We start from the raw sequence: 27,299 nt of genomic DNA, 5'->3' as shown, positions 1-27,299 counted from the left end.
TTTAATGTTGGTTAAACATTAATAACCCCCCACCCCCAGCTCCTGGTATCTTCATAGTTATTAGGAAGATCAGACATGGCAAATATTTTCAGATCATTCTCACTGTAGCACATAGGAAGTGTTCAAACAATATAAATCCCATGTCTGTTCCAGGCAGTGTTGTTGCTACAAGAACAGCTACCTTAATCATCTGGCTTCTGGAAATAGAGGGAAGTTGATGCCTCAGTTTGCTTCGGATTTCCTTTCCTCTCCTTTATCTCTTAGCTAGGCTCATGGCTTTTCTCATAGACAGTGAAAAACCGTAAACTGTACAAGTCTATTTAAATTCTTGATATCTATAGCTTTCTGAGGGGGAATGGACTTTGTTCTTGGGAAAAAATAGATACTTCCTTAGGGTGTTTTCAGCTGTGTGGCTTAAATTACTCTTGAGCTTCTATTTATATGAGTGTTTGACCATTATTAATGAGAATCCAGAAGGAGATATTTGTAACATGAATGAGAATTCTGGCCGACGGAAGTTTCAAAATTCGCATTGTAAAACACTTGAAGCAAGAACTGCATTAACGGCATATGTGAAAAACAAAACCACTTCAGATAATTCTCCAGATACTTTACTCGAAAGCAGTACCTCTTGAGTCTGAAAATAAAATTTAAGAACAAATTTAAATATATCAGAATTTTTGTGTATAAAGATTGTTGTATGGTTCCATGGCAAGTGCGGTGCCATTCCACAAGCGCAAAGCTTCTACCACTTGCGGAAATCCCATTTTTATCCTTGCACAATCCAGTTCTTTGATTCTGCTTCTGCAATCCATTGTGCAAGCTGTTGCACAATTCATTACTTTATTAGACTAAGCATTGCCTGCACTAGTTATGCTAGTTCTGATAGCAGTTGTGCAACTGCTAGTGGAACTACTATCTTACTACTCTTGTAATTCTTCCGCCAGCGTAACGTTGGATATAACTCTTATGTCTGCACCAGCATTTTCACTAACCATAGCCAACATCATAGTTTAACATTTTCGTCAGAAATGGCTTAGGAAACAGTGGTTTGGGCTAACTATAGGTAGCTAAAATGCTGGAATAGACGTTATGCTAACCATAGTTGTATCCAAAATTGGAAGGGAAGAGAGTGCTCACATGAGAGGAGAGGAAGAGACACATCCAAGTCTATAGGATTCTGCAATTAGACAGTTATGAATAGTATATATCCCAGCTTGTTATGTCTTCCATTCCACTTGCCCTCTGAGTTGCCATTGAATCATAGAATCATAGAATAGTAGGGTTGGAAGGGGCCTACAAGGCCATCGAGTCCAACCCCCTGCGCAATGCAGGAATCCAAGTCAGAGCATCCCTGACAGATGGCTGTCCAGCCTTGTCTTGAATGCCTCCAGAGTGGGAGAGCCCACCACCTCCCTAGGTAATTGGTTCCGTTGTCGTATTGCTCTAACAGTCAGGAAATTTTTCCTGATGTTCAGCCGGAATCTGGCTTCCTGTAACTTGAGCCCATGATTCCGTGTCCTGCACTCTGGGATGATCAAGAAGAGATCCTGGCCTTCTTCTCTGTGACAACCTTTCAAGTCCTTGAAGAGCGCTATCATATCTCCCCTCAGTCTTCTCTTCTCAAGGCTAAACATGCCCAGTTCTTTCAATCTCTCTTCATAGGGCTGTGTTTCCAGTCCCCTGATCATCTGTGTTGCCCTCCTCTGAACCCTCTCCAGTTTATCTGTATCCTTCTTAAAGTGTGGAGCCCAGAACTGGACAAAGTACTCCAGATGAGGCCTAACCAGTGCTGAGTAGAGGGGGACTAGTACTTCCCAGGATTTGGAAGCTATGCTTCTATTAATGCAGCCCAAAATAGCATTTGCCTTTTTTGCAGCCACATCACATTGTTGGCTCATATTCAGCTTGTGATCGACAACAATTCCAAGATCTTTCTCGCTTGTAGTGTTGTTGAGCCACGTATCCCCCATCTTGTAACTGTGCATTTGGTTTCTTTTTCCTAGGTGCAGAACTTGGCATTTATCCCTATTAAATGTCATTCTGTTGTTTTGTGCCCAGCGCTCCAGTCTATCCAGATCACTTTGAATTTTGTTTCTGTCTTCCAGGGTATTAGCTATCCCACCCAATTTTGTGTCATCTGCAGATGTGATCAGCATTCCCTGCACCTTCTCCTCCAAGTCATGAATAAAAATGTTGAAGAGTACTGGGCCCAGGACTGAGCCCTGCGGTACCCCACTCGTTACCTCTCCCCAGTTTGAGAAGGTCCCATTGATAAGCACTCTTTGAGTCCGATTCTGTAGCCAACTGTGGATCCACTGGATCGTTGTTTCATCCAGCCCACTTTGAGCTAGTTTGCTCATCAGGATATGATGGGGCACTTTGTCGAAAGCTTTGCTGAAGTCGAGGAATATGATGTCTACAGCATTCCCACGGTCTACAAGGGAGGTTACTTGATTAAAAAATGAGATCAGATTTGTCTGGCAGGACTTGTTTTTGACAAATCCATGTTGGCTTGGAGTAATCACGGCATTGTTTTCAAGGTGCTTCCAGATGGATTGCTTTATGTTCTGCTCCAGAATTTTCCCAGGGATTGATGTCAGACTGACTGGTCTGTAGTTCCCAGGTTCCTCCTTTTTACCCTTTTTTAAGATAGGGACATTAGCCCTCCTCCAGTCATCTGGCACTTCCCCATCCTCCATGATTTCTCAAAGAGAATAGACAGCGGTTCTGAGAGTTTCTCTGCCAGTTCCTTTATTACTGTAGGATGCAGTTCATCTGGATCTGGAGATTTGAGCTCATTCAAAGTCATTAGGTGTTCCTTGACCATATGCCTATCGATCTCAAGCTGCAATCCTGCCCCTTCAGCCTGTACTTCGCCTTTGCCAGGGGGGTCATAGACCCTCTTTTGGGAGAAGACTGAGCCAAAGTAGGAATTGAGCACCTCTGCCTTTTCTTTGTCATCTGTTATCGTTTTGCCATCCTTATTGAATAGCTGAACAACCATTTCTTTCCTCTGCCTTTTACTGTGCACGTAGCTGAAGAAAGCCTTTTTGTTGTTTTTAGCATCCCTCGCTAACCTCAGCTTGTTCTCAGCTTTAGCCTTCCTGACACCATCCCTGCAATTCTGTGCTACCTGCCTGTACTCTTCCTTTGTTACTTGGCCTTCTTTCCACTTCCTATATGTGTCCTTTTTTGTTTTCAGGTCATCCCTAAGCTTTTTGTGAAGCCACATTGGCTTCTTCTGTTGTCTTCCACCTTTTCTTCTTGTTGGAATTGTTTGTGATTGTGCCTTGAGAATTTCAGTTGCCTAGACAAAAGTTTAAAAAACAAAACTATTGAGCAAGTAATGTGTGCATGGTATTACTGCTCAACTGCTCTTACCAGGTGGAGCTGGAAACGACATCTTCCCCCCCACCTCCTACTGGTGGGATACTGCACATCTCTTCATCATTACAAACTTGCACCTGGCCGTAAGAGAGAAGCAATTTGAGAAAATTTTCATCAGAAAAGTTGGGGGCAATAAAAGTGTTAAGCCCTACCACTTCTCCATTCCAAATCACCCTTCCCTAGACTGCTTTACAAATAAATAGGACTTCTTTGTTTCCCACATACCATATTGTATCAGTTTTACAGCCTGATAAATACTTGTGATGAAGCACAAAGGAAGCAGGTGAGTTGATAAAATGAGAGAGGCACAGTGGAAGTTAAAGGACTGTTAACGTGTGAGCACTGGTGTTTTGTGCAACTTCCTATCAGTGCAACATAGAAATGTTGTGAAAAGCTGTCATTCTTCAAGGTCCATTGACCCCTATAAAGGAGCAGTATCACTGGCATTAAGTAGCCAATCCTTGGTGGGAGAAAGAGCAATTGAGAGTTTACTGTGAAAGATATGGGGTGGAATCCAACAGGGTGTTTACGCTTCTGCCAGTTCCCTTACACCCCCACCGATTTCCCTCCACAAGTGGGACCCACCACTTGCAGAACAAAGATTGTGCACTTTAGGGGCAATTGGAAACAAGTGAAAACACTCATTTCTGGAACTGGGCAGGCAGCATAAGAGAGCTCTGCTGACCTGTCCCAATCGAGAAACGAGCATGTCTGCTCATTTCGGTGCTTCCTCTGGGAAGCACTAAATCGCTGTTGTGCAACCAGTGGGTCATGCTTGCGCAGCAGAATTAGCGGGGCCCACTGCTTGCACAACAGAATTAGCAGCACACAAGAGATTCAACAGGGGCATAAGTGCTCTGTTGGATTCTGCCCTAGGAGTGGTAGCTTGGTAGCCAATGAGGAACCTAGAAAAGGGAATGAAACAAGAATGAACCATGTTGGAACAAAATTGCCTCCCCTTTTGTCTGAGGCCAGGGCTGTTACGCCAGCAGGAACTTGGGAAGTCCCCTTCTATTAAGTGGCCAGTCCTTGGTGGACCTACACCATATTTCACATGTACTTATGCATGCATGTAAGTATGTATATGTGATTTGTTATACAATACTTCTGGCCTTGATTGAACTTATCAATATGACACCAGTCCTTGTGGAAACATATTAGTTTAATAAAATGGCAAGACTTGCTAGCATCCAGTAGCAGAGAGTACATATTACAGTTAGATCAAGGAAGAGATTATTATTTATTTTGCTATTGATTTAAGCTTATCTTTCACACTTGTGAATATTAGATTTTCATATAAATTATCTTTGGCCTAATATCATTTCCAGGTTTTATTTGATCTCAAAAAACATTTCATTATGTTTAATTTAGGGAAATGAGATTTCTTTAATTACTGCCTCTAGAAGCTATTAGAAGCTCAATTACATTTGCAAATTCATTTTTGAATAGCTTTATGGTTTTAGATAAAAAAAATCCAAGATTTCAGTATGTGAGCTTTCTTGTTCATTGAAATGACGTTTTCTTTCTTTTTCTTTTTCTTTTTTTGTGGAACACATACATCAAGGAAAAGAAATATAGCTTTGAGTACAAAATTAATTAGGCTAGGTACTGAAGATCAATTCTAAGTCTTAAAACTGGTTTCTGAGCTTCAAATTTGAATAAATGGTAAATGTTTCATTATAGGAAAAAGGCTGGCCAATATATTTATTGCATCCTTTCATTTACTGTTTAAAATACCATAAATAGATTGATCTGAAAAGGCAACAAGTGTAAAGATGAGTACCGTTGATGTAAGTCATTTCTGCTTCTGGTATGGCTTTAAATGTTTTATAGTACTGTAGTGGATTATATCCATATTAAGTGCTTTTATGTCTAGAGACCCTGAGTCTCCAAGCAAGACTGTAAAAGACCATCCACCTAGTAGGCTTGGTTTATTAGTCTGTGGAATATGATGAGCAGTTTTAGTGGTGACTCCAGTTTTATTGGCCCTGGTTGCTTGTTTCACATAATTAAACAGCTATTTGGCAGTGATACTTTTTCATTTTCCAAGCCCTGGCAGTGTTGCACAGCTGGAGATAGCAGGAGCAAAGCTAAATGTTTATCACATTATTATTATTATTATTATTATTAGGCCTTTTTGCATATACAGTAACTCCACATGTAATAGCCTCCTAAATTTCTAAATACAGATTAATCCTACACTTCGAATGAAAAAGGAGGTTCTTAACAGCAGTTATTTTGTTCCATAGGTGCAGTTAAAACTGCCACAGTGCCGGATAAATATAGCCAAATTGGAGTTGAATAAAGTCTCTGTCCTGCCACTTGGTGGCAATTTTGAGCTACTGCATAGTGAGAGCTGGCATCATCTTATATTGAAGTGAGTAACAGTATTAAGAAGACTTTTTAATTTGCATACAGTATAAGAAAGGAACTGTAAGATTTAAAAACTATGAGCAGTAGATTTAATGGTTATGTTTTAGTCACTGGTGTTCTTTTTGTTGGTGTTGTGTTTAGATTGAAGAACAACACAAGCAAAAAAGAACACTATTGACTAAAAACATTAACTATGAAATCCAATCCCCATTGTCTCTAAAGCATCTAGCCTTGATTGCTGAAATCTTAAAGCTCCTTTCTTAGTCTTCTTCACAGACAATTCAAAGCACACATAATTTGTAGCTGCCAGCTGATGAAGACATGAGTTCTGTTAGGATAATTTGAATTTTATTTTGGAATTGAAACAGAAAATATAAAGCAGTTCCTTTGATGTACAGATTGGAAAATGCCTGGTCCATAGTTGAAGGGAGGATTAAAAGAAAATCTATGCTGCATTGCCCTGAATGGTGGTGAAACCTTTGTCAGTCAGTGAAACTGATAGCTGGGGTGGTGACTCAGAATGATCACTTGCTCAGAGAACAAAACATTTTTCAGTTTAGCTTCTTTGAGGGATGAGAAAGTTGTCTTGTTTGGCTAGGATAAGAAGTTCACCGAGAAGATGTCTCAGGAGTGGGAAGAGGGCCCAGGGGTTAGGGAAACTAAGGGATAGGATTCCAAACCAAAAAACGCTGAAGAAAGAGTGCAGGGCATGTAATGGTCTGAGAAAGAGCAATCCAAAGGAAGGATAGATAGAGAATGATGGATCTCAAAGAGAGATTAGAAAGGTGAAAGAGAGAGAGAGAGAGAGAGAGAGAGAGAGATCTGGGAAGGACAACAAAGTGCCAGGGGAGCTGTTCAAGTTACAAGGAGTCTGAAGTAAGGAGGGGGAAATAGCCGGAGTCCTGAATGGGTTTTAGAATGAGATGAGGTTCAAGGGGAGGGTAAGATGAGCCAAACTCTTGCATAGGGCCTAGAGACCAGAAGGCTTGCACACTATTGTCGAGAGGAAGCCAAGGGAGCATAGAGTTACTAAGTCTGAAGTCTAGACCTCTACAGGCTAATTCTCCTAGTGTGAGTGCAGCACTGTGACCTGGAAACTTTAGCAGGGAATCAACAGTCAAGAATCAGTGCTGGTAGGGCTGAATTTCACATAGAATTGAATCAGACACTCAGTTTTTAGTTTCAGGCTTTTTGTTATGTAAGGCATTTGAAAGAAGGGATTTAGCATATTCTGGAGAGGTCAGTCACTAGAAAACTTGCTTGCAAGCTGGGGCAGTTCTGCTTAAACCATAGTTGTAATTTCTGCTTTTTAAACACTTTGATGAAGAGAACTTAGGGAAAAATATTCAAGTCAGTGGACAAGTGAGTTTTAAGATGAAGAATGTCTTTCCACATAATATTCCGCAGAATATCCACATAAAGATTCAGTTTTTAAATTCTGTTATTTAAATTCTTATTTAACCATGTAGAGTGTAATATGCAATGTAAAAAAGGCTTTACTAGGTCCATCTTCACAAAGAACTAAATTATTACAGTCTGTTTTCTATTACTTTATGCTTCTTAACTTACAAGCTCCACTGAAAAAATTACATAGATGACACTGTCAGTATTAGCAGCCCATTTTGGAATGGGAATGAGATTCGCAGGGATATTAACTAACTAGTCTAAGAGAGTTGTCTAACGTAGTAGAATGATCCAACTTAAGCAGCTAGTAAAACTATAACAAGCATAAAACCTGATGTACATTTCCCCTTCTCCCTGTTCCTCGCACTTCAGGGTAATAGTTGTTCATGCTGTCGAAGCCTACTACCAGGAAAGCTGCAATACGCTGTGTTGTTGTTTATCAATGCTTGGGTTTATTTTCGTAAAGTATTGATTGCAGGATGAGAAACATTTAGTTTAACAGCAGTCGATGAGGAACCGACAAAGGGCTGTCTGAAGTTTGAGTCATTTAGATTGTGTACTGAAAGGCAGAACCCCAAATATTCTGTGAGGAACAGACAAAGGGCTGTCTGAAGTTTGAGTCATTTAGATGGTGTACTGAAAGGCAGAACCCCAAATATTCTGTTACTATATTCTGTTACTGCTATGTAGCAAGTAATGCTCGAGGAGTTAGTTTAGTCCTCATTTGGAAGTGAAGTGGCCTTATTGGTGCTCCCCCCCGCCCCGCCCCCCGCCCCGGTACTAATGTGTAGGTTGGAACACAGTTATCCTTCTGATTCCACACTTTTCTGAATTTTGAGATATGGTTTGCAGCTTTAAATATACCAAAATGCGTGGAAAATGCATGTGTATTTTTTACAGTAAAATGTATATAAAATGTGTATTTTACCATAAAATGTACATAAGATGCATATTATAGTATAACATGTGTATAAAATATGTATGACTTTTTGTGTAGATTCTCTCTCTCTCTCCCCCATCCACACACGCACCAAAAACAACTATAACAGCAATAGTATCATGCAGATTAATTCAGAAACAGATGAACGGTTATGAATGAACACATGCAAAAATGATGCAAATCAAAAATAATCTGATCTGTCCATCTCTACATGTAGCTCTTTGGCACTCTGTGTGTGTGCATATATTTTTGTGGATAGTGCCACTATATAGTTGAGTTACTGGGTGGCAATGGACTTAATTGTATCTGTTTCCTTTGATCTGTTGTTGTTTAAGAGAGACTATAAAGTCCTTGTCTAGCTACCTGAATGGTGTATTCTCTGTGCCTTCCATGGCAGTGTGTGCATGTATTTAATCTATATTACATTATCTATCTATCTATCTATCCATCATCTATCTATCTATCTATCTATCTATCTATCTATCTATCGCATTTCTATCCCGCCTTTTTTCCTCTTGCAAGGAACCCAAGGCGGCATACGTAATCCTCCTCCTCTCCATTTTACCTCACAACAACAACCCTGTGAGGTAGGTTGGGCTGAGAGTCTGCGACTGGCCCAAAGTCACCCAGTGAGCTTCCATGGCCGAGTGGGGACTAGACCCCAGATCTCCCAGCTCCCAGTCCAACACTCTCACCATTACACCACACTGGCTCCCCTGTATGTGGGACACTGCAACTCTTTGCATATTCCTGTGCAACATTTCAGCCAGGACTGGAGTTGCTATTATATAGTATAATGTTTCAAAGCTACTCTGGAACAAAAGGCTTAAATGGGGTGCCTTTAAGACAAAATACTAAAGAGTTATCTTTTCATAGTGCATCCCCCAAAGCAAGGTCATTGGTAAGGATGGCCAATATTGATTTTCTAGTTGTCTCTTGCAACAAGGTGAAAACTCTGTATAAAAGGTGTGGGCAACTTGTGTAAAATAAGCATGCTAGCTAAATTAGATCTCTCTAGGGCAGAAGTGGGCAATTTGGGGCCCTCCCAGTATTTTGGCCTACAACTCCCACCAGCCCTAGCCGGCATAGCCAATGGTGAAGGAATATGGGAGTTGTAGGCCAAAACATCTGAAGGGCCACAAGTTACTCAACCCTGCTGTAGAAGCTGCTGCATGGGTTACTAGAGGCCATTGTGAGTTTTTGTTGTTGTTCAGTCGTTCAGTCGTGTCTGAGTCTTCATGACCCCATGGACCATAGCACGCCAGGCTTTCCTGTCCTGCGGTCTCTTCCAGAGTGTGCTCAAGTCCATATTCATTGCATCGGTGATGCTATCTAGCCATCTCATCCTCTGCTGTCCCCTTCTCCTTTTGCCTTCAATCTTTCCCATCATCAGGGCCTTTTCCAGTGACTTTTCTCTTCACATTAGATGGCCAAAATATTTGAACTTCAGCTTCAGTATCTGTCCTTCCAATGAGCAGTCAGGGTTGATTTCCTTTAGGATGGACTGATTTGACCTCCTTGCAGTCCAGAGGACTCGTAAGAGTCTTCTCCAGCACCACAGTTCGAAACCGTCGATTCTTTGGCACTCAGCCTTCCTTATAGTTAGGGATGTACGAAAGTCACTTACCTTTCCGCGGATTATGTTCATGGTTCCATCCCTCCCCCCGGAATCCTCGACGGGGGGGGGGGGAGGCGATCCGGTCCTCCTCCTCGGAATCCTCAACGGCCGGCTGTGCTCCGCAGCGGCTCTGTGGAGCAGCTGGCCAGGCCCAGGCCAGAGCTGTCCATAGCCGGATTTCTGGCCGCGGAGGGCTCTGGGTAAAAAAAAACACACGCGTATGCAAATAGCGGCGGCTATGGCCGCCGCCATTTGCATTCCTTATTTTTCGCCGTCTTAGTCTACGTAAATATTTACGTAGACTATTACGGCGAAAATAAAGGGGAACACAAATAGCGTAGTGGCTGCTATTTGCAATCCCTTTTTGATTCGCCGTTTTAGCCTACGTAAATATTTTTTAACCCGGGATGTGATAGGCTACATAAGTCTTTACGTAGCCTATCACGTCTTTGTAAAAAAAAAAACAACCCAAACCTTCAGACTGGAAATGGCGGCAGCGGCAGCCGGTTGGAAGACCAGCTGCCGAAGCCGCCGCCGCCAAAGCCACCGCCTGAGCCACCGCCACCTGGAACATCTGCCCCAGGTAAGTCTTGTCCCGGGGTGGGATCCGCGGGGGGGCAGGGGGGTGGCAGGCCGTTCCGCCACAGATTTCGGGGGGGCCGAATGCACTGACATTCGGCCTCACCGAGATCCGTGGCAGAATTCTCTGACATCCCTATTTATAGTTCAGCTCTCACAGCCATACGTTGCTACTGGGAAAACCATAGCTTTGATTATACGAACCTTTGTTGGCAAGGTGATGTCTCTGCTTCTTACTGTGCTGTCTAGGTTTGCCATTGCTTTCTACTACACATGATCTCTATATGCCCAAGAGACAAAGCCCAGTTTCCTATATTAAGGTTGTCTTTTACTTAGCTTGTTTTTTGTTCCCTATATTTCATTACAAAGGAAAGTTGCTGTACAGCTATAAAACAAAGATGATGTTGGAAATCTTGGATGACACAAGTGAAGTCTAAATAATGGGTGATGTGTGTGAAGGTCTTAAAAAACAACAGAAGACCTATTATTTACCAGTGACAAAATCTCATTGCACTAAAGTGTAGTAGTCACTGCAAAAAAAAAAAAGGAGCATCCAAACGAAGCTATATTACTTTTGTTTTCTTGAGATCTCCTTGACACCTCTACACTGAATTTTCCCTAGAATGATTGGGTGGTTTTCATCATGGTGTCAGGGAGTTCCTGACTCTTTGTTTTTCTGGAAGGGAAATACTGTATTTGAAGATGAGAATGGAAAGGCAGGGTGGGTTGTGTAATTCTTCCTCTGCCAATTCTGCCAATTGTCCTTTGCCTGCTAATTCTCCCCTACAGATATCCCCTGACCTTTTTTTTAAACCTGATTTTTCACTACCTCTGAGATCGGAAGAAGCTTGACTGTCAGGAAAAATAATATGTAATATGATAAATGATATTGGTAGACATGGGAATGTTTAAGAGTTCCCACTTCCAATTGCTAATCCTACCCTAAAAATGCCTCCTGACTACTTATTCATATTAACCAGCCATCATGCATTTAGGAAACACATGGCTGCCACTTTAATATACAGTTCCACCCTTACTGTAGTTGGTGAGCTTCAGTATTTACAGTGAGGAGATTTTGCAGGATTGTGGGAGTGTGAAATGCTGCGCCTTTCTGTACTTACTCAAAGCACTCTGTAAGTAGTGCTTCTTGTAGAATTGTGTTATGGGGCAGCAAGAATACATTTTAATTGGCTAATTTAATTAGAACACTAAATTTCTTTTATGGAAATGTATTTCCCATTTTAAAAATTCCCACTTCCAAGCATTTATGTGTGGCTAGCTCGTCATAAGTTCTGTACTCTGTCTAATTCCCCATATTTTACCACAAATGTATAGATATTTCATTTAATCCCTTACAGCCTCCCAGTGTGTCATCTGCTTATTTATCACTTTCTTTAAAATCCATTTTCTGCCTTGTGAAGCTCATATTTTTGGTCTCTTGCTTACTACTATTATAAATTTATTATCCAGTCGGATTTATAGCTTTAAGACTTGTACAAATAATGGCTCAATACCAAGAAAGCTTTGTTATTCTGTAATGAAACCATATGCATAATTTCTTGATACATTTTTCAGGTATGTCATCAAATTTAGGTCAACACCATTAGACATACCCATGGCAGGCTAAAAATTGCACAGTGTTGTGTTTACAGTTGGTTTAAAACACACACAGATATAAATGATATGCCTAGTATGATCCCCCCCCCCCGAAACTCGTAAACTTTTTATTATAATTTTATTTTTGAACTTTTTGATAAATGGACACTAAAAACACATCTGTATCGGGTTACATTGGTGCCACTACATTAGAAATGGGAGCATAAGATCCTATATGGCTAGGTGGTGCGAGAGAAAACTGTGCCTGCATTGGCTTTGTTGATCCAATGTTATACCAGCAGATATCTATTCATACAATGGGACTTTCCCTTGCTCTCCTGCCCCCTGCATCTCCCTGCTCTGGAGGGTCCCCCAACCCTCTGCAGCAGATTGTGGGGAGCATGCAGGAGCTGCAGTGGGAGAGGAAATATGTTCTGCCAGTGATTTCGATTCCTCTAGAGGACAGCCAATGTTGGATAGAATTGAATGAGTGAGAAAAAAGGAGTGAGGGACGCCTAAAAACAAAACAAAATAGAAATCATGAAAGAAGGCAACACAAACAGCAACAAATTGAATAATCATGAAAAGTACATATATATGTATGTATGTATATTGTGCCAATGGGAAGTTATATGATACAAATAACAGTAAAAAAGTAGAAACAATGGGAGGGAAAGGTAAACACAAAAAGTTCCTGAATGGTATAGTACAAGAATTGCTATGTTCCTAAATACTCTAAGTTGTGTCACCTGATGGTGATGGGGTTTTCAAGGAACTTCAGTCAGGAGTTGTAAAGCCCTCCAATTTCCAACCAGGAATTGTAAACTACTATTAAAATTAGAAGAAGTAATACATTTGATATTTTGTTTCTTCTTTGCTTTTCCCCAATGCGGAATCTCTCCATGTGTGGATCTGTAAATGGAGGGAAAGCTGAAAATGAGATCAGATATTCCAGTGAAAATGACATTGTAGCTTAAACTCTCGAACATTACAAATATTTACTCTTCTTTTTTCCTTTCCTTTTTCCTTTTTGCTATTTCAACCGTGGTTCTTGTTTCATTTTTTAAGCGTGAGAAGCTGATACATGAGTTGGAGGAAGAGCGACATTTGAGACTTAAAAGTGAAAAAAAACTACGAGAGGTGACACAGGAATCTGAGCGCAACAGGGTTCAAATGCGTGGATTGCAACAGCAGTTTTCAAGGTAAGCTGTAATTTTACACTTCGTTCATAATGTTGTTTTTAAGGTATGTTTGCATATAAAAACACTAAAGCTGCAACCTTATGCTGATTTACTTGAAAGTATGTTCACTGAAGAAAATGAGACTTGCCTCCAAGAAGTATGTGTCTGACCAGGCTGAAATGCTGAGTACAGCTCAGTTCATACTCCACACCTAAAGTCAAGGACTATGAAGCAATCTAATTGGATGCACCACTGCAGCATCAATTATCATGGTAAAGGCAAAAGAAGGAGAATTTGATGTGATTGAACAACCTCCTGTTCTTGATAAATACGTTCAGACATTGTTAAATGCAGATAACATTCTTGTGACACCGTTACCCTAGGTCTACTTTACGAAGGTACAGCGTATAGGGTCAGACTCCCATGTTTAACATGCCCCAGATGGGCCATCATACTCTGTACAGGCCTACCTTAATGGATGACATTAACAGCTTCTTGCTGTTTGTTCATAATCTATGATTTCTATAAAAAAACGTTTAAAAGGACCCCCTAAAGCTACAGTACTAGTCCTTCTGAGTGGTGAGATTCAGAAATAAAAGAGCATCCTATGTCTTATGTTTTCAGTCTTATGTTTTCAAGCTAGGGATGTTCCTTAAAATAAGGGTATAGAGGGGAGAGTCCCTGTGCACTTTGGCTGTATCTTCAAACGTCTTGCAGTATAGAGGCTTATAGAATTATAGGGTTGGAAGGGGCCTACAAGGCCATCAAGTCCAACCCCCTGCTCAATGCAGGAAGCCTGATTCTCAGGCGGTCTTCCATCTAAGTACTAACCAGGGCTGACCCTGCTTAGCTTCCGAGGTCAGACGAGATTGGGCACATCCAGCCCTTTGAGTACTCACTGACTTTACTTTGCTTAGTTAACTTGTTTAACTTGCTCACTGGACCAGCCCCCTATATCACATTCCCATCATTCAGCTCCATCGTCAGTGTGCATTATTCATGTAGGCTCTGCATACAATTTAGAATCTTGATCATGCAGAGTTATAAATTGTTCAGGGAGCCTACACAAGTAAATTGTTCAGATGTCACCTATAGTATATATATATATACTATATACTATAGTGTGTATATATATGTATATATATATATATATATATATATACACACACACACACACACACACACACACACTATATATATATATACTATATAGTATAGTATTTGGGGGCTATATAAGGAAGACATTTTCCATGCAGTTTCCCTGATGATATAAGAGAGACAGCCTGTCTTTGGCAGACAGATTAGCCTGTTCCTAGAATTTGGATATGTCAGGTATTTATTCTATTTAGGTTCGGCATAGTAGTATATAATGGTATTTTTATAGTCTCTTCTGAAATGCATTGTGTTTATTTTAAAATATTCTTCATTGGTACCTTTGAGAACGTGTTCACTTTTTGCTTCAATCTGTTTTTGTTGCTCCCTTCATGGTTTTTGTGCTGTTGTGACATAGGCAAGCTCAAACTAAAAATGAAGTCTGATTTTTTTTCTTAAAAACTATTGTTTAGGTTGTATGAAAACATATGCACATTTAATTGATCCGCTAATGTTTCTTCAGTCATGTTTCTGACAGCCCTACTTTTATTTATTTTTTATTGTTCTGGGTTTTTGTGTGATACTATGAGATTGAACTTTTCTTAATATTTTTGGATCAGCCTTTGAGGTTTCTATATTGAAAGGTGGCCTGTAAATATTTTAATAAAATAAATATAAATGAGTTGACACTGCACCTGGTGCTTCTGGCTTTCACCTGACATTAACAGAAAAAGAAAGATGAGAACCCACCAGCAGATATCTTTGTAATCTTGCATGTTTTTGTTTCTAAGAAGATGTACTTACTCTTGCTCATGCACTGCATGAAATAGATTAACTTAAGAAAAACGTCTGGGTCACATCATCAGAATACATTAAGTCCATCCTTATAACAGTGGCCATATTCAGATATTAAGTCAGGATATGCACAAGCTTCATGCACAAGCTTCTTTGCTCCTGTTTTGCTCCTCCCTTCATGTGAATGAGAGAGTGAATAAACGTGGAATCCTCAGCTAATCATAGCTTACCATTATGTCTGAACTGGAAACCATGGTTAATGGCTTCCAAATAAATCAGGATTTGGAAGCCAACTTTAAACCATGGTTTCATATCCTGGCTTGTTTGGAAGCCATTAACCATAGTGTTCAAGTGTGGACATAACAGGAAGCTAGGGTTAGCTGTGAGTTCCTAGCTTTGTTTGTCACTTGTGTGAAAGGAGGAGCGAAGTGGGAGCAAAGGGGGCCTATAAGCAGGGGGTGGGGGTGGGCAGGAGGGCCATTTGTCCCAGGCCTCACATTCACAGAGATCCTCAAATTTAGACTTGACGTTATCTCCAAATGAGGTTATACATACAAACACAGAGATAAACTGACAGGATTGAAAGATGTTCATCATACAACTTAAACTGGATTGTAAACCAAAGGAATTGCTTCAAGAAAGACTCCAACTTAGGCTTACTGGTGTGTTTCCTAATGTCATTGCTGGATTGAGGATTTCCCTTAGTCTACTCTACCTGCATCGCTAGCTTCAGGTGAATGGTCTTTCAATGTGCTGAAGCAGGTCAAGAATTACTATCATTCAACTATGAGACAAGATCATTTGAATGGCCTTGCTATGCTTAGCCGAGTTCCCCTCTTAACACGGAGCTGTGATTTGTGGGGATGTGCAGGCTGGTAGCAAAGGGAGAAAAGGCTGGTGAGGAGAGGTTGCACAACCATGGCATCATCGCCTTCCCAGGAAAGGACTGCTGAGCCATCAGCACTTTGATGGGGTGGGGCCAAAGAGGCGGACCCATTGGACGTGAGCTCTCTCCTTTGTTCTCGCTCCAGTTCAACCTGAAGCCCCTAAAAGCAGGGCTCCCAGGTGGCTGCAGGATTGCAGTTGCTAACTCCTCTCTCTCTCTCTCTCTCTCTCTCTCTCTCTCTGGGTAATAAGATGTCTTGCAGCGACAGAAGTAGTTGCCAGTTAATGGGGCTGGGAAGAAACTTTACCGGCACACCAATTGGCAAAGATGGTGCAGGCTTTTTTGCTTCCTCCATTGAAAGATTAGTTTCATTGTAAATAAGCTAATCTGGACTATCAGTAAATTCTTCGTGGATGCTTCGTTTTATAGCATTTGTCACAACTATGTAGGTGTGATGGACATTGGATTGGATCCATTGATGAAGGGGAGCGGGATTGGACTCCCCGCTCCCTCACAGTGGGGATTTCCGTAAGGGATCTTGGGGACATGGCACCAAGTCCAGCCCAGCGTGGGGGCTGTGAGCTGGCCATGTCCAGGGTGGTGGAAAGAGGTTCACATCAATAGTCCATGCTGTGGTGTGCCCCTGGCCCTGCCATCCACCACCAGCGCTCCTGGCATGTGGGCCAGGAAGGGGAATTGGTCAGCAGGCAGGCTGGCCAGTGACAGGATCCATGCCCTATTCTTCCGCCAAGGTTATTCAAGTGAGTCAATGAAGTTGTGGCCAATTTATTGTCCCAGCTATGTCTGTGTGTCTAATGTATTCTCTTCCCTTTGCCAGTTAAGTGCTGTCCACAGAAAAATAAACTGTGACATTGCAAGAAATGCAAGAGTGTTGGACTAGGAGCTGGGAGATCCGGGTTCTAGTCCCCACTCGGCCATGGAAGCTCACTGGGTGACTTTGGGCCAGTCACAGACTCTCAGCCCAACCCACCTCACAGGGTTGTTGTTGTGAGGATAAAATGGAGAGGAGGAGGATAATGTCAGCCGCCTTGGGTTCCTTGCAAGAGGAAAAAAGGCGGGGTATAAATGCAATAAATAAATAAATAAATAAACAAACAAATGGTTTGACTATCACATATTCCTTCAATTTATGCAATTCTTTACAGGTAGGTTTTTCATTATGTGCTTTTCATCATTCGTTCATTCATTCATTCATTCATTCATTCATATACCACTTTTCTGTAACTAACCAAGGCAGTTTACAATGATTCAGACAAGAATAATAAACAAATACAAACATAATAAAACATTAAAAACAACCTTAACCCTGTGTAGAAAACCATCATCAGTTCAAAATCACACATCATCATAGTGACTGGTTGCATTTGTACCAAGTTAAACAAATATATATTGCCTAGGTCTACTAAACTATGTTGAATATTCAACCCCTGGCGGGGGGCTGCCATAGTTTGCCGTATCATCCGAACCCAGGCAGCAGGTGTTGTTGGAAGATTAAACAACCCTCAAATAATTCTCCACAGATCATTAGTTATTTGAGGGTTGTTTAACCCTCAGTCAACCTCTTCTGTCCAGATTTGGATGACACGACAAACTATGCAACCCACCGCTGGGGGTTGAGTATTCAAAATGGCCACCAGCACATGCCACAAGCCACCATAGCTTAAATAAGTCACTTGTGGGCTGTGGTGATTGTGTGAACCTGGTCAAGGTGTTGTACATATGTCATGAACTGTGATGTACACAGGTTCTTGCATTTATCTAATATAAGACATGAGACAAAAGGAAAGGGAAATAGTGTTAATAGTTAATTTAATTGGATTGTATTAACTGACATGCAATACTCATCACAATGTTTAAAGTGGGACATACAACATAATATTTCCTGTTTTTTCTCTCCTACTTTAGAAAAACAACAACCTAGTATTCCTCATCCTTATTTCACTAGATGTTTCCAGTTCCCGTTTTCTCTCTCTTTCCCTCTACAGTTTCAGGAATCTTTTTCCTAAATAACTCCCTGACTTAGCTGTATGAGTTGTTCTGCTACAGTCTTTCTTGACTGAGTGGCAGGTTTTTTGTTTGGTTGTTTGGTGTGTTATTTCAACCCCAATATGTGCAGTAATGCTAAAGAAGAAGAAAAAATGTCTGGGTGATTTATAGTGTCATTCCACTAAAAACGTGAAGGTGTACACAGGATATAAATTGATTATATCTCTTATTTTCTGTACAGCCATACTGTACCAAGTGCTTGTTGAGCAAATACACACTGCATAGGATCCAGGCTAATGATCAAATGTTAGAGTGGTAACTTTGGCTTTTTTATTATTTCAATTACTATGTTTGGCCATGGAAAGCAATAAAAGACATTATTACATAACAGTCCATCTGCAAACAATTATTGAAGCTTTTCATATTTGCACTGTAAACCTAAAACTGCAAAAGGCATTTCAATAAAGATGGCATTCCAGATAAACATCTGCAGCTGCTGTCTGAGTGAAAAATAGCCCAATCCTATGCATGCTTACTTGGAAGAATGTTCCTCTGTATTCACTGAAGCTTACTTCCAAGCTAATGTGCGTAGGATTGTAGCCTTGCTGCACAATTCTATACATTTTTACTCAGAGGTAATTCCTACTGTGTATAGTAGAGTTAAGCAAGTGTGCATAGGATCATATCATGAGTCTAACAATACACACTGAGTGAAATGTATAAAATTATTCACGCTGGGGTTATAGGGAGTATGACAAATGATATGTATGCATTATCATTCTAATTTCAGTGTGCTTCAGCGTTTCCCCGCTCATGCTGAATTTTAAACGTAAGGTTTTGCGTGTCATTTTCAACAGGCATGAACATGACCACTATGGTATTAGCGACACTTTACATAATATCAGCACCAACGCAAACTTGGGAAAGCGCATGTGCCGCCACTGCTGCCTCTCCTCTCCCTTGTCTGTCTCCCTTCTCCCCCCCCACATCTATCTCCCCCCTCTGCCGCCCTCCACATTTGTCTTGCTTCTCCTCCCCTGCCTGCCTGCCTGCCTGCTCGCCTGGTCTGTCTCCCTACTCACTCCCATCCACCCAGTCTGTCTCCCTACTCCTGCCCAGGCTGCCACCGAGTCTTTCTACTTCTTCGCCCTGTCTCTACTGCCCTACCTACCTACTGCATTGCCAGTGCCAGTGCCTGCTCCTGTACTGCGGGAGATCTCCAGGGACACCCCTCCTCCCACAATGCCCGTCTCTAAGGAAGGACCCTCAGAGCCAGGCATTTGGGTGCGGCTGCTTCTCTAAGAGATCCTTTTCTGGTTGATGTGGCTCTTCAGAGAACTTGCCTGCCCACTTTCCTGTTTGTTCTGAGAGAATCTGCACAGGAGGCAGTGGCAGTGGAGTAGGTTGGGGGGTGGGTGGGAGACGCAGTGGTTGCAGAACAAAGGGAGGGAGGGCGCGCGCTGCTGGCCAAAAAGGAAGGGAGTCTGGTGGTAGAAGTAGGTGCTCCTGGTGGTGGGGGCTGCTTCGCTGCCTGAGGCAGGAGCTTCACCTTGCCTCCTGAGAGGGCCAGCCCTGCATAATATGACAGGTTGTGTCAGCTTCATGTGCAAACGTGAACTCTTCAAATTCCTCCTGTTACAATATTGACTCACCCTAATGAGTTTGGTTTAGTGATGCCGGTGACATCCTGTTAACAGTGGAGAAATGAGAACTAATTCCCAAGTCATTAGTGATAAAGTGATAGTTTGTATACCTTCTGCTGTACTATTTTATAAAATCAGAGTGAACTATAGAAGGTTGCCTTCTTATTTTCCAGCGAAGACAGAAGTATGAAGATCAGCCATGGAATGTCTATCAGGGTTGACTAGGTTGTCTAGAATTACAGCTCTAAATGGAAAAAGTCAGCTCTCAGTGCCAAAACTAATGGCATAACACATGCTAAAAGAGTGGGTTACTTGTGCATATTCTGGCAAAGCAGGCAAGAACACCATATTGGGCTGCTTGAGCATGGAGGCGCTGTGCTCTACTATTTCCATTCTTATGGAGCTCCACAGGGATTGAAAGCAGATGTGCTGACAAACAGGCAGTGCAGTTAACAAAGGCACTGTGCATATGCTAAGGTGGTAGCAATGAGGGCAATGAAAATGAGTCTAAGCTATGGATTATATTTAAGATACAGAAATCAGAGCCTATGTAGGCTGATTGTGACCCCTGACTGAAAGTAAACAATAAAATATATTCTACTACTTTATGTGTGATAGAGATTTGGCCGTATAAACCTAACTGGGGGATATGATATGTTTCATAGGGCCCATCCCCAGACTAACTTTTAGGTTATGGTATGTCAATATAGCCTTTCGAAATCCAAGTAGTAATAGGCAGCATCTGAACTGAAATGTGCGATAATTCTGCATAACTTTTCTTTAGTTCTCATCCCCCTTCTAAATGCAGCCTCCAGCATCCAAGAAAAGCTCCACCCTTCTTTATAAGCATTGCTTGTGTGCATAGGTAACTGGATTCTCTCTTTTGCCAACAGTTTACTTTTTTGATTTGGTGGCAACGTTCAGATCAATTGCTGCATAATAGCAAATGCTACCCTTCCTAAGCTAAGGATGTTTTCCTCCTTAAGGATTTTGTTTTCATTCAGTTGTAATCCCTGCTTACTCAATAAATCTATAGGTTAGTTCCAGGGATGTGAGCTTAGTGCCAATAAAATAAGTTGTGAATTTCTATGCTCTGATATATTCATAGAAAAGAAAGGTGGGGATGGAAAATCTTCCTGGATAGGAAGGGATAAAACATCAATAAAAAGTAGTTATGGAATAAACACACTATGTTGAAAAGAGAGAATCTAGAAAGAAAAGAGCAGAGGAAGTAGGGGAGCGACAAACAATGACCATCTCATCCTCCCATAGGCTCATTATTATTTGTTTATTATTTAACTGACATTAAAGAATCAATTTATTAAAGACATTTCTGAGTGATGTACAAGAACAAGTCTTTGTATAGAATATAGATTACTATATTGGGAATGCCTGTTGGAAAAGATATGTTTTTAGTAGGTGCTTAAAACCCAGAAGGAGACTAAAGGCCCAATTCCAAGCCATGATGGACTGAATCTCTGAAATCTTGGGTACCACCAGCAGGATATTTATTTATTTATTTATTATGTTTCTAGCCAAAGCTCTCTGGGCAGTTCACAAAAATTAAAACCACAAGTAGAGCATAAACGACAATATAAAAGTACAACCAGAATAAAACGTAGCAGCAATGAAGATATTTAAAATATAGATTTAAAACAACAGAGCTAAAAGACTAGAATACTAAAATACTAAAATGCTGGGAAAGTAAAAAGGTCTTCACCTGGTGCTGAAAGGAGTACAATGCAGATACCAAGCAAACCTCTCTAGGGAGATCATTCCACAACCGGAGTGCCACAGCAGAAAAGGCCCTCTTCCTGGTAACCACCCGCCTCACTTCCTTTGGCAGGGGCTCAAAGGAGAAAGACCCCTGAAGATTGGGTCCAGGCAGGTACATATGGGAGACAATCCTTCAGATAACTGGCCCCAAGCCATTTAGGCTTTAAATATTTATACCAGCACTTTGAATCAGGCCTGGACATGGACTGTCAGCCAGTGCAATTGGAAAAATACTGGCATAATGTGATCTCGTTGGCCAGTCCCTGTTAACAATTTTGCTGCCCTGTTTTGGAGCAACTGATGTTCCCAGACCATTTTCAAAGACAGCCCCAGATATAATGGCTTGCAGTAATCCAGACTAGAGGTTATCAGAGCATAGATAACTGTATCTAGGCTATCTCTGTCCAGATAAGGGTGCAGTTGGTATATCAGCCTAAGCTGATAAAAGATGCTCCACGCCACCATGTTCAACTGTGCCTCAAGTGACAGTTCTGGGCCAAGAGCAGCCCTAAACTATGAACTGATCCTTTAGGGGGAGTGAACCCCCCTCTAGAACAGGTTGAACATCACCCCGCTGGGCAGATGAACCACCCACTAACAGTAACTCCATCGTGTCTGGATTGAGTCTCAGTTTATTGGCCCTCATCCAGTACATTGCTGTGCCCAGGCATTGATTCAGAACAGCCACTGCCTCACCTGGATTTGATGAAAAGGAGAGGTAGAGCTGGGTGTCATCCACATATTGTAAATATTACCTTCTGAAGCGTTCTCTTATCCTTCTTAAGCAGCAGCCTTATATACGCTTATGTGTATATAGGAAGGTCCGCACATATAAGACTGACTCTGGCCCACTTGCACTGGCTGCCTATATGCTTTTGAGCTCAGTTCACGGTGCTGAATATAAAGCCCTACACAGCTTGTCACAATACCTGATGGCACTCCTCTCCCAAAATGAATTTACCCATACTCTACGTTCAGCGTCTAAAGTCCTCCTCCAAGTGCCTCCTCCAAGGGAAGCTCGGAAGGCAGCAATGAGGGAGAATGCCTTCTCAGTGGTGGCCCCCCATCTGTGGAACAAGCTGCCTGATGAGGTCTGCCTGGTGCCAGCATTATTATCTTTTCGGCCCCAGGTTAAGACCTGTCTCTTTTCCCAGGCATTTGGCAGGACATGGTGAGTTTTAATCGGCTCTGGATGTGTCTTTAGTTATGACTGACTGTTCAAACTTGGTTTTAGTTAACGTGTTGTTGTGTATATTGTCTCTGTGCTTTTATGTAAATGGCTTCTAAACTTTTTATATTATATTTAGTATTTTAATTTTGTAAAATGCCCAGAGAGCTTCGGCTATGGGGTGGTATAGAAATGTAATAAATAAATAAATAATAATAAATAATACCTAGGAGTAAGTCCCATCAAACTCAGTAGGGCTTACTGCTGAATAGACATGTATAGGATTTTTCTGTAACTTGGATTTTAGGGTTTGTCATGTGTTTGCTTAAACTTGTGACGATCTCTTTAGAAATCTGACACTTGTCCATAGTGAATTATGAAATAGTTGTAGCTCGGAAACCATTAATACTTAATCCAACAACCCAATTCTGTCCTTATTTACAGGGGTGTAAGTCCATTGATTTCTGTGTCATGGTTATTTAAGTATTACAAGGCATAATGAGGACAAGGGAGACTCAGATGAATTTTAGACCTGGAATATCCAATAGCACTGAGAGTTTCATTGCTGCCTTTTGCAACTCAAAACAAGTCAGGCCCAACCTCCTGAAAAAATGACATGAGCTGGATACCACATATCCTACTGATCTGGAATGAAACATATCAAATTGTGGATGCCTTGGTCCGTTGGTCCTCTTCTCTGCAAAAGGAAATATAAGTAGCGATGTCAGAGAATTCCGCCACGGATCTCGGTGAGGCCGAATGCCAGTGCATTCGGCCCCCCGAACTCCGTGGCGGAATGGCCTGCCCCCCCGCGGATCCCCCCTGGGACGAGACTTACCTGTGGCGGATCTTCTGGGCGGCGGCGGCTGCTGTGGCGGCGGCTGTGGCGGCTGGTCTTCCAACCGGCTGCCGCCGCCATTTCCAGGCTTGTGTAAAAAAAAAAAAAAACCAAAGTGATAGGCTACGTAAATCTTTACGTAGCCTATCATGGATGGGTGGGTTTAAAACAAACAAACAAACCGTGTACACAAATGGCGGTGGCTACGGCCGCCGCCATTTGCATTCCTTCTTTTTACCGTCTTAATCTACGTAAATATTTACGTAGACTATGACGGCGAAAATAAAGGGGAACGCAAATAGCGTAGCGGGGGCTATTTGCGTCCCCTTTTGATTTACCGTTTTAGCCTACGTAAAGATTTACGTAGGCTAAAACGGTGAATGAAAAAGGGACGCAAATAGCACCCGCTACACTATTTGCGTTCCCCTTTATTTTTGCCACCATAGTCTATGTAAATATTTATGTAGATTAAGACAGCCAAAAAGAAGGAACGCGAATGGCGGCAGCCATAGCTGCCACCATTTGCGTACACTGGGGGTTTTTTTACCCAGAGCCCTCCGCGGCCGGAAATCCGGCTGCGGATGGCTCTGGCCTGGCTGGGCCTGGCCAGCTGCTCCGCAGAGCTGCCGCAAAGCACAGCCGGCCGTTCGAGGATTCCGGGGGGAGCAACGGAGCGTCTCCCCCCCCAGCGAGGATTCCGGGGGGAGGGATGGAACGCCTCCTCCCTCACCATCAACGTAATCCACGAACAGGTAAGTCACTTTCGTACATCCCTAATGTAAGCCAGCAGGTTTTGCCCAGAGTACCTTGACTGCTCCTCAAAACAATCTCTATATCACTTTGCGTATGTCCCTTGCCTACTAATGTTGAGGCTGTTTCTGCATACTCTGCTTCTTTTGAGAACCTTTTTAATAAGCCTGTGTCCCCACCCTGTTCTTCGTATAGTCTGTTTGTCCACATCCAGCCTATTGAGTGTTACTGGAGTGGGCTTCCTGCTGCTCTTGACCTGATGCCATCTTAGACTACATCCTGCCAAGACTTGCCTTCCCAGCTTCATTCTGAAAATACTGGTCATATCTGAAATATGATCATTTCTTTCCCTAAGGGACCAAGGTTGGAGAATGCTGGTCTAAGTGACCATAGAAATCATATACAACAATACATAAGAAATCACAAGACCTATTAAAATGATAGGACTTATTTCTCAGACATTTCGTGATTTATGTTCTACTTTCAGGGAGCTAAATTGTCCCCTACATCAAGTATTATTAAGAAGGCACATAATAGAAGATGCATTCCACAAATACCACCCGTAGGCTGTTTAGGCAAATAAAGTTGCAATAATAGCAGTTCTGTTTTAGCACAGAGATATATTAGTGAATAATGTGCATTGCTAGTCTGCTTCCTTGATCTGAAAGCTTCTTTAAAGATGTGCTGGGAAATGAGTAATTTGTGTCTGCCATGGGCAAAATTGGAATAATTTACTTGCCTGGTCTCTGATTCTCACTCTTGTTTTCTTACATTGTAATCTAGTATTGTCCCAACCTCATGAATGAAGATTCTTCTTGTAACGTTAACTCTTGCAAACTTATCAGTTGATAACTAAGTATTTATAGATGCACAGAATATGTTGGAAAATCACTTTTTTTTTTTAATTGGACCAGTCAGTAGTTTAACGATGATGCAAGCTTCACATACTGTTGAAATCTTTATCAGGCAAAATGCGTTTTTGAATGCATACAAAGATATAAGAGCTATATTTCAGTTGGATCTAGTTTGGTCTTCAGAAATGTAATGCTGAAGATGTGTGCCCAATCACCGGGTGTGGTGGCTTGTTTTTGTTTTGTTCTGTTTTTTTTTAAAAAAAGAGCATTTAAGGAAAGCTGTGTGGTTTGAGCAGAACAACACTGAGCAGGAAGGTCTGCTTAACACCTTGTCCATATTTCTATTCAAAATTACCCTCTACTCCCAGAGGTAAAGATATAAATACTGCAGAGGGAAAAGCATCTTGGGGGCTGACTTTGAGTGGAAAACTAACCATAGGGAAATGGTTAAGCAACTCCTCCCCCTGACAAAGGCTAGCATAGCTGCTAATTACGCTTCATACATATATTCATGCAAAGAGCAGTGGGGGTACATGATCTTCTACTTTGGGTCTAGGTCTGCTTCAGCCCACTTTCTCAACAGAGAGACATACAACTTTCAGATAAAAAGTGCCTGCATGATTATCTGTTCAAATATTTGGTACTCGTGTGGGTTAAAAACAAAACAAAAACATTTCCCACAATTTTTGCTTTTTTTACTTTGCAAACTGCTCCATGATTGCAGTTCACCAGAAGGGTGGTGGTATCTAAGACAAAGGCTCCCAGCAGTGAAACTCTAGTGCCTTTCCTGAAGGACCACCAACATTCTTGTCAACCAGAAGCCTGGCAGACTGTGCTTCAAGTGCAATGCCTAGGCTCCAGTACTGGCCTTGTCACCAGGCTGAATACTCCATCATCTGAGCCCAAGGGCCAGCCCCTGCCTTACCAGCCCATGTAAAGCCCTAGCCTCTGAACCTGCTTTTCAGTTTACACAACTTGTTTGAGTGGAGAATACCTCACCTGCATTGGGATGGACAAACAGAATGAGTCCATTTTCTCCCATGCTGGCATGTGCCCCAAACCAAGTCTATCCCATCCCATTTCCTTGTGGAAATTTGACAGAAAAATTACCAAAACCCATGATTTAACCAAATGTTATGGTTGTAAAAACCACACATTTTTATGAAGTGATTTGAGGATGGCCTTTCATGTTTGTTTGTTTGTTTGTTTGTTTAACATGTTCTAACTGCTGAGAGCAGCTAGAAAGTTACAGGAAGTGGCTGTACCTGATAATGTGCTGTTCTTTTCCAAGTCATTGTACTGCAAAAAAGATGGCTGTTCCCATCAGTCCATAGTAGCAGCTGTGTTTTTTGTGATAGAATTAACCATAGTGAGACATGGAGCTCCTTCACACGGAGCTTTTATCCTGCTATTGAGATGGCTCACTCATTGAAGTTTGTGGGTCCTTTTCATGACGTCATTAAACTCCAGGGCACATCCAGAGGTATTTCCTGCTTATTCCATCTCAAAAGAACCGGAACTAATGAACTATTTTTTTAAAAAGTCAGAATGTTACTCGATTAAAACAGCCACTAGATGGCACAGTTTCATTGAGTTCTGTGGAACTCAAGCTTAGGGATGGCAGAGAATTCCGCCACGGATCTCGGTGAGGCTGAATGCCAGTGCATTCGGCCCCCTGAAATCTGTGGCGGAATGGCCTGCCCCCCCCGCCCCTCCGCAGATCCCCCCTGGGATGAGACTTAACCAGGGGCGGATCTTCCGGGTGGCGGCAGCGGCAGCTGCGGCGGCTGGTCTTCCGACCGGCTACTGCCGCCGGCATTTCCAGTCTTGGTAAAAAAAAAAGAAAAAGTGATAGACTACGTAAAGATTTACGTAGCCTATCATGGCTGGGTGGTGTTTTTTTTTTAAAAAAAGACATGATAGGCTACGGAAATCTTTATGTAGCCTATCATGGCTGGGTGGGTTTAAAAAAAACACCAAAACCCGCGTACGCTGGGTGGGTTTAAAAAAAACACCAAAACCTGCCGGCATAGCCAATGGTGAGGGATCATGGGAGTTGTAGGCCAAAACATCTGGACAGCTACAAGTTGCCTCTCTCCCCCATGCTCTAATGCTATGAAATCCTTTGAATTAGCACAGGAAATTTGTAAATGCAGGAAGAAATGCAGATAAAAGACATTATAAAAGCATGACCATATGAAACCCCCCGTTTATGGAATGATCTTCCTGATGAGACCTGCCTGGCGCCAACATTGTCAGCTTTTCGGTGCCAGGTTAAAACTGCCTTCTTCTCTCAGGCATTTGGCAGTATATAATGAGTCTCTTTGTCTCTGGATGATGGTTTTTTATTGTTTTAGATATATGTCGTTGTTGTGTGTGCTATTTGTTCTATGTCATTGTGTGAATGGT

At 41.9% G+C, this 27,299-nt stretch overlaps 1 protein-coding gene across 1 annotated transcript in view; it reads left to right on the top strand.

The window, feature by feature from the left end:
• Positions 1-27,299, top strand: part of NCKAP5 (NCK associated protein 5) — a 904,891-nt gene that overhangs the window by 461,623 nt on the left and 415,969 nt on the right. Inside the window, exon 7 of the mRNA XM_084808715.1 lies at positions 12,969-13,102. Coding sequence (XP_084664841.1) covers positions 12,969-13,102 — 134 coding nt within the window. The remainder of the gene's footprint in view (positions 1-12,968; positions 13,103-27,299) is intronic.

The sequence above is a fragment of the Heloderma suspectum genome, chromosome 1 (assembly GCF_057233095.1).
Source record: "Heloderma suspectum isolate Gila_16-S chromosome 1, 16-S_ref, whole genome shotgun sequence".
In the NCBI taxonomy this organism is placed as follows: domain Eukaryota; kingdom Metazoa; phylum Chordata; class Lepidosauria; order Squamata; family Helodermatidae; genus Heloderma; species Heloderma suspectum.
This window is presented reverse-complemented; position numbering and strand designations above follow the sequence as displayed.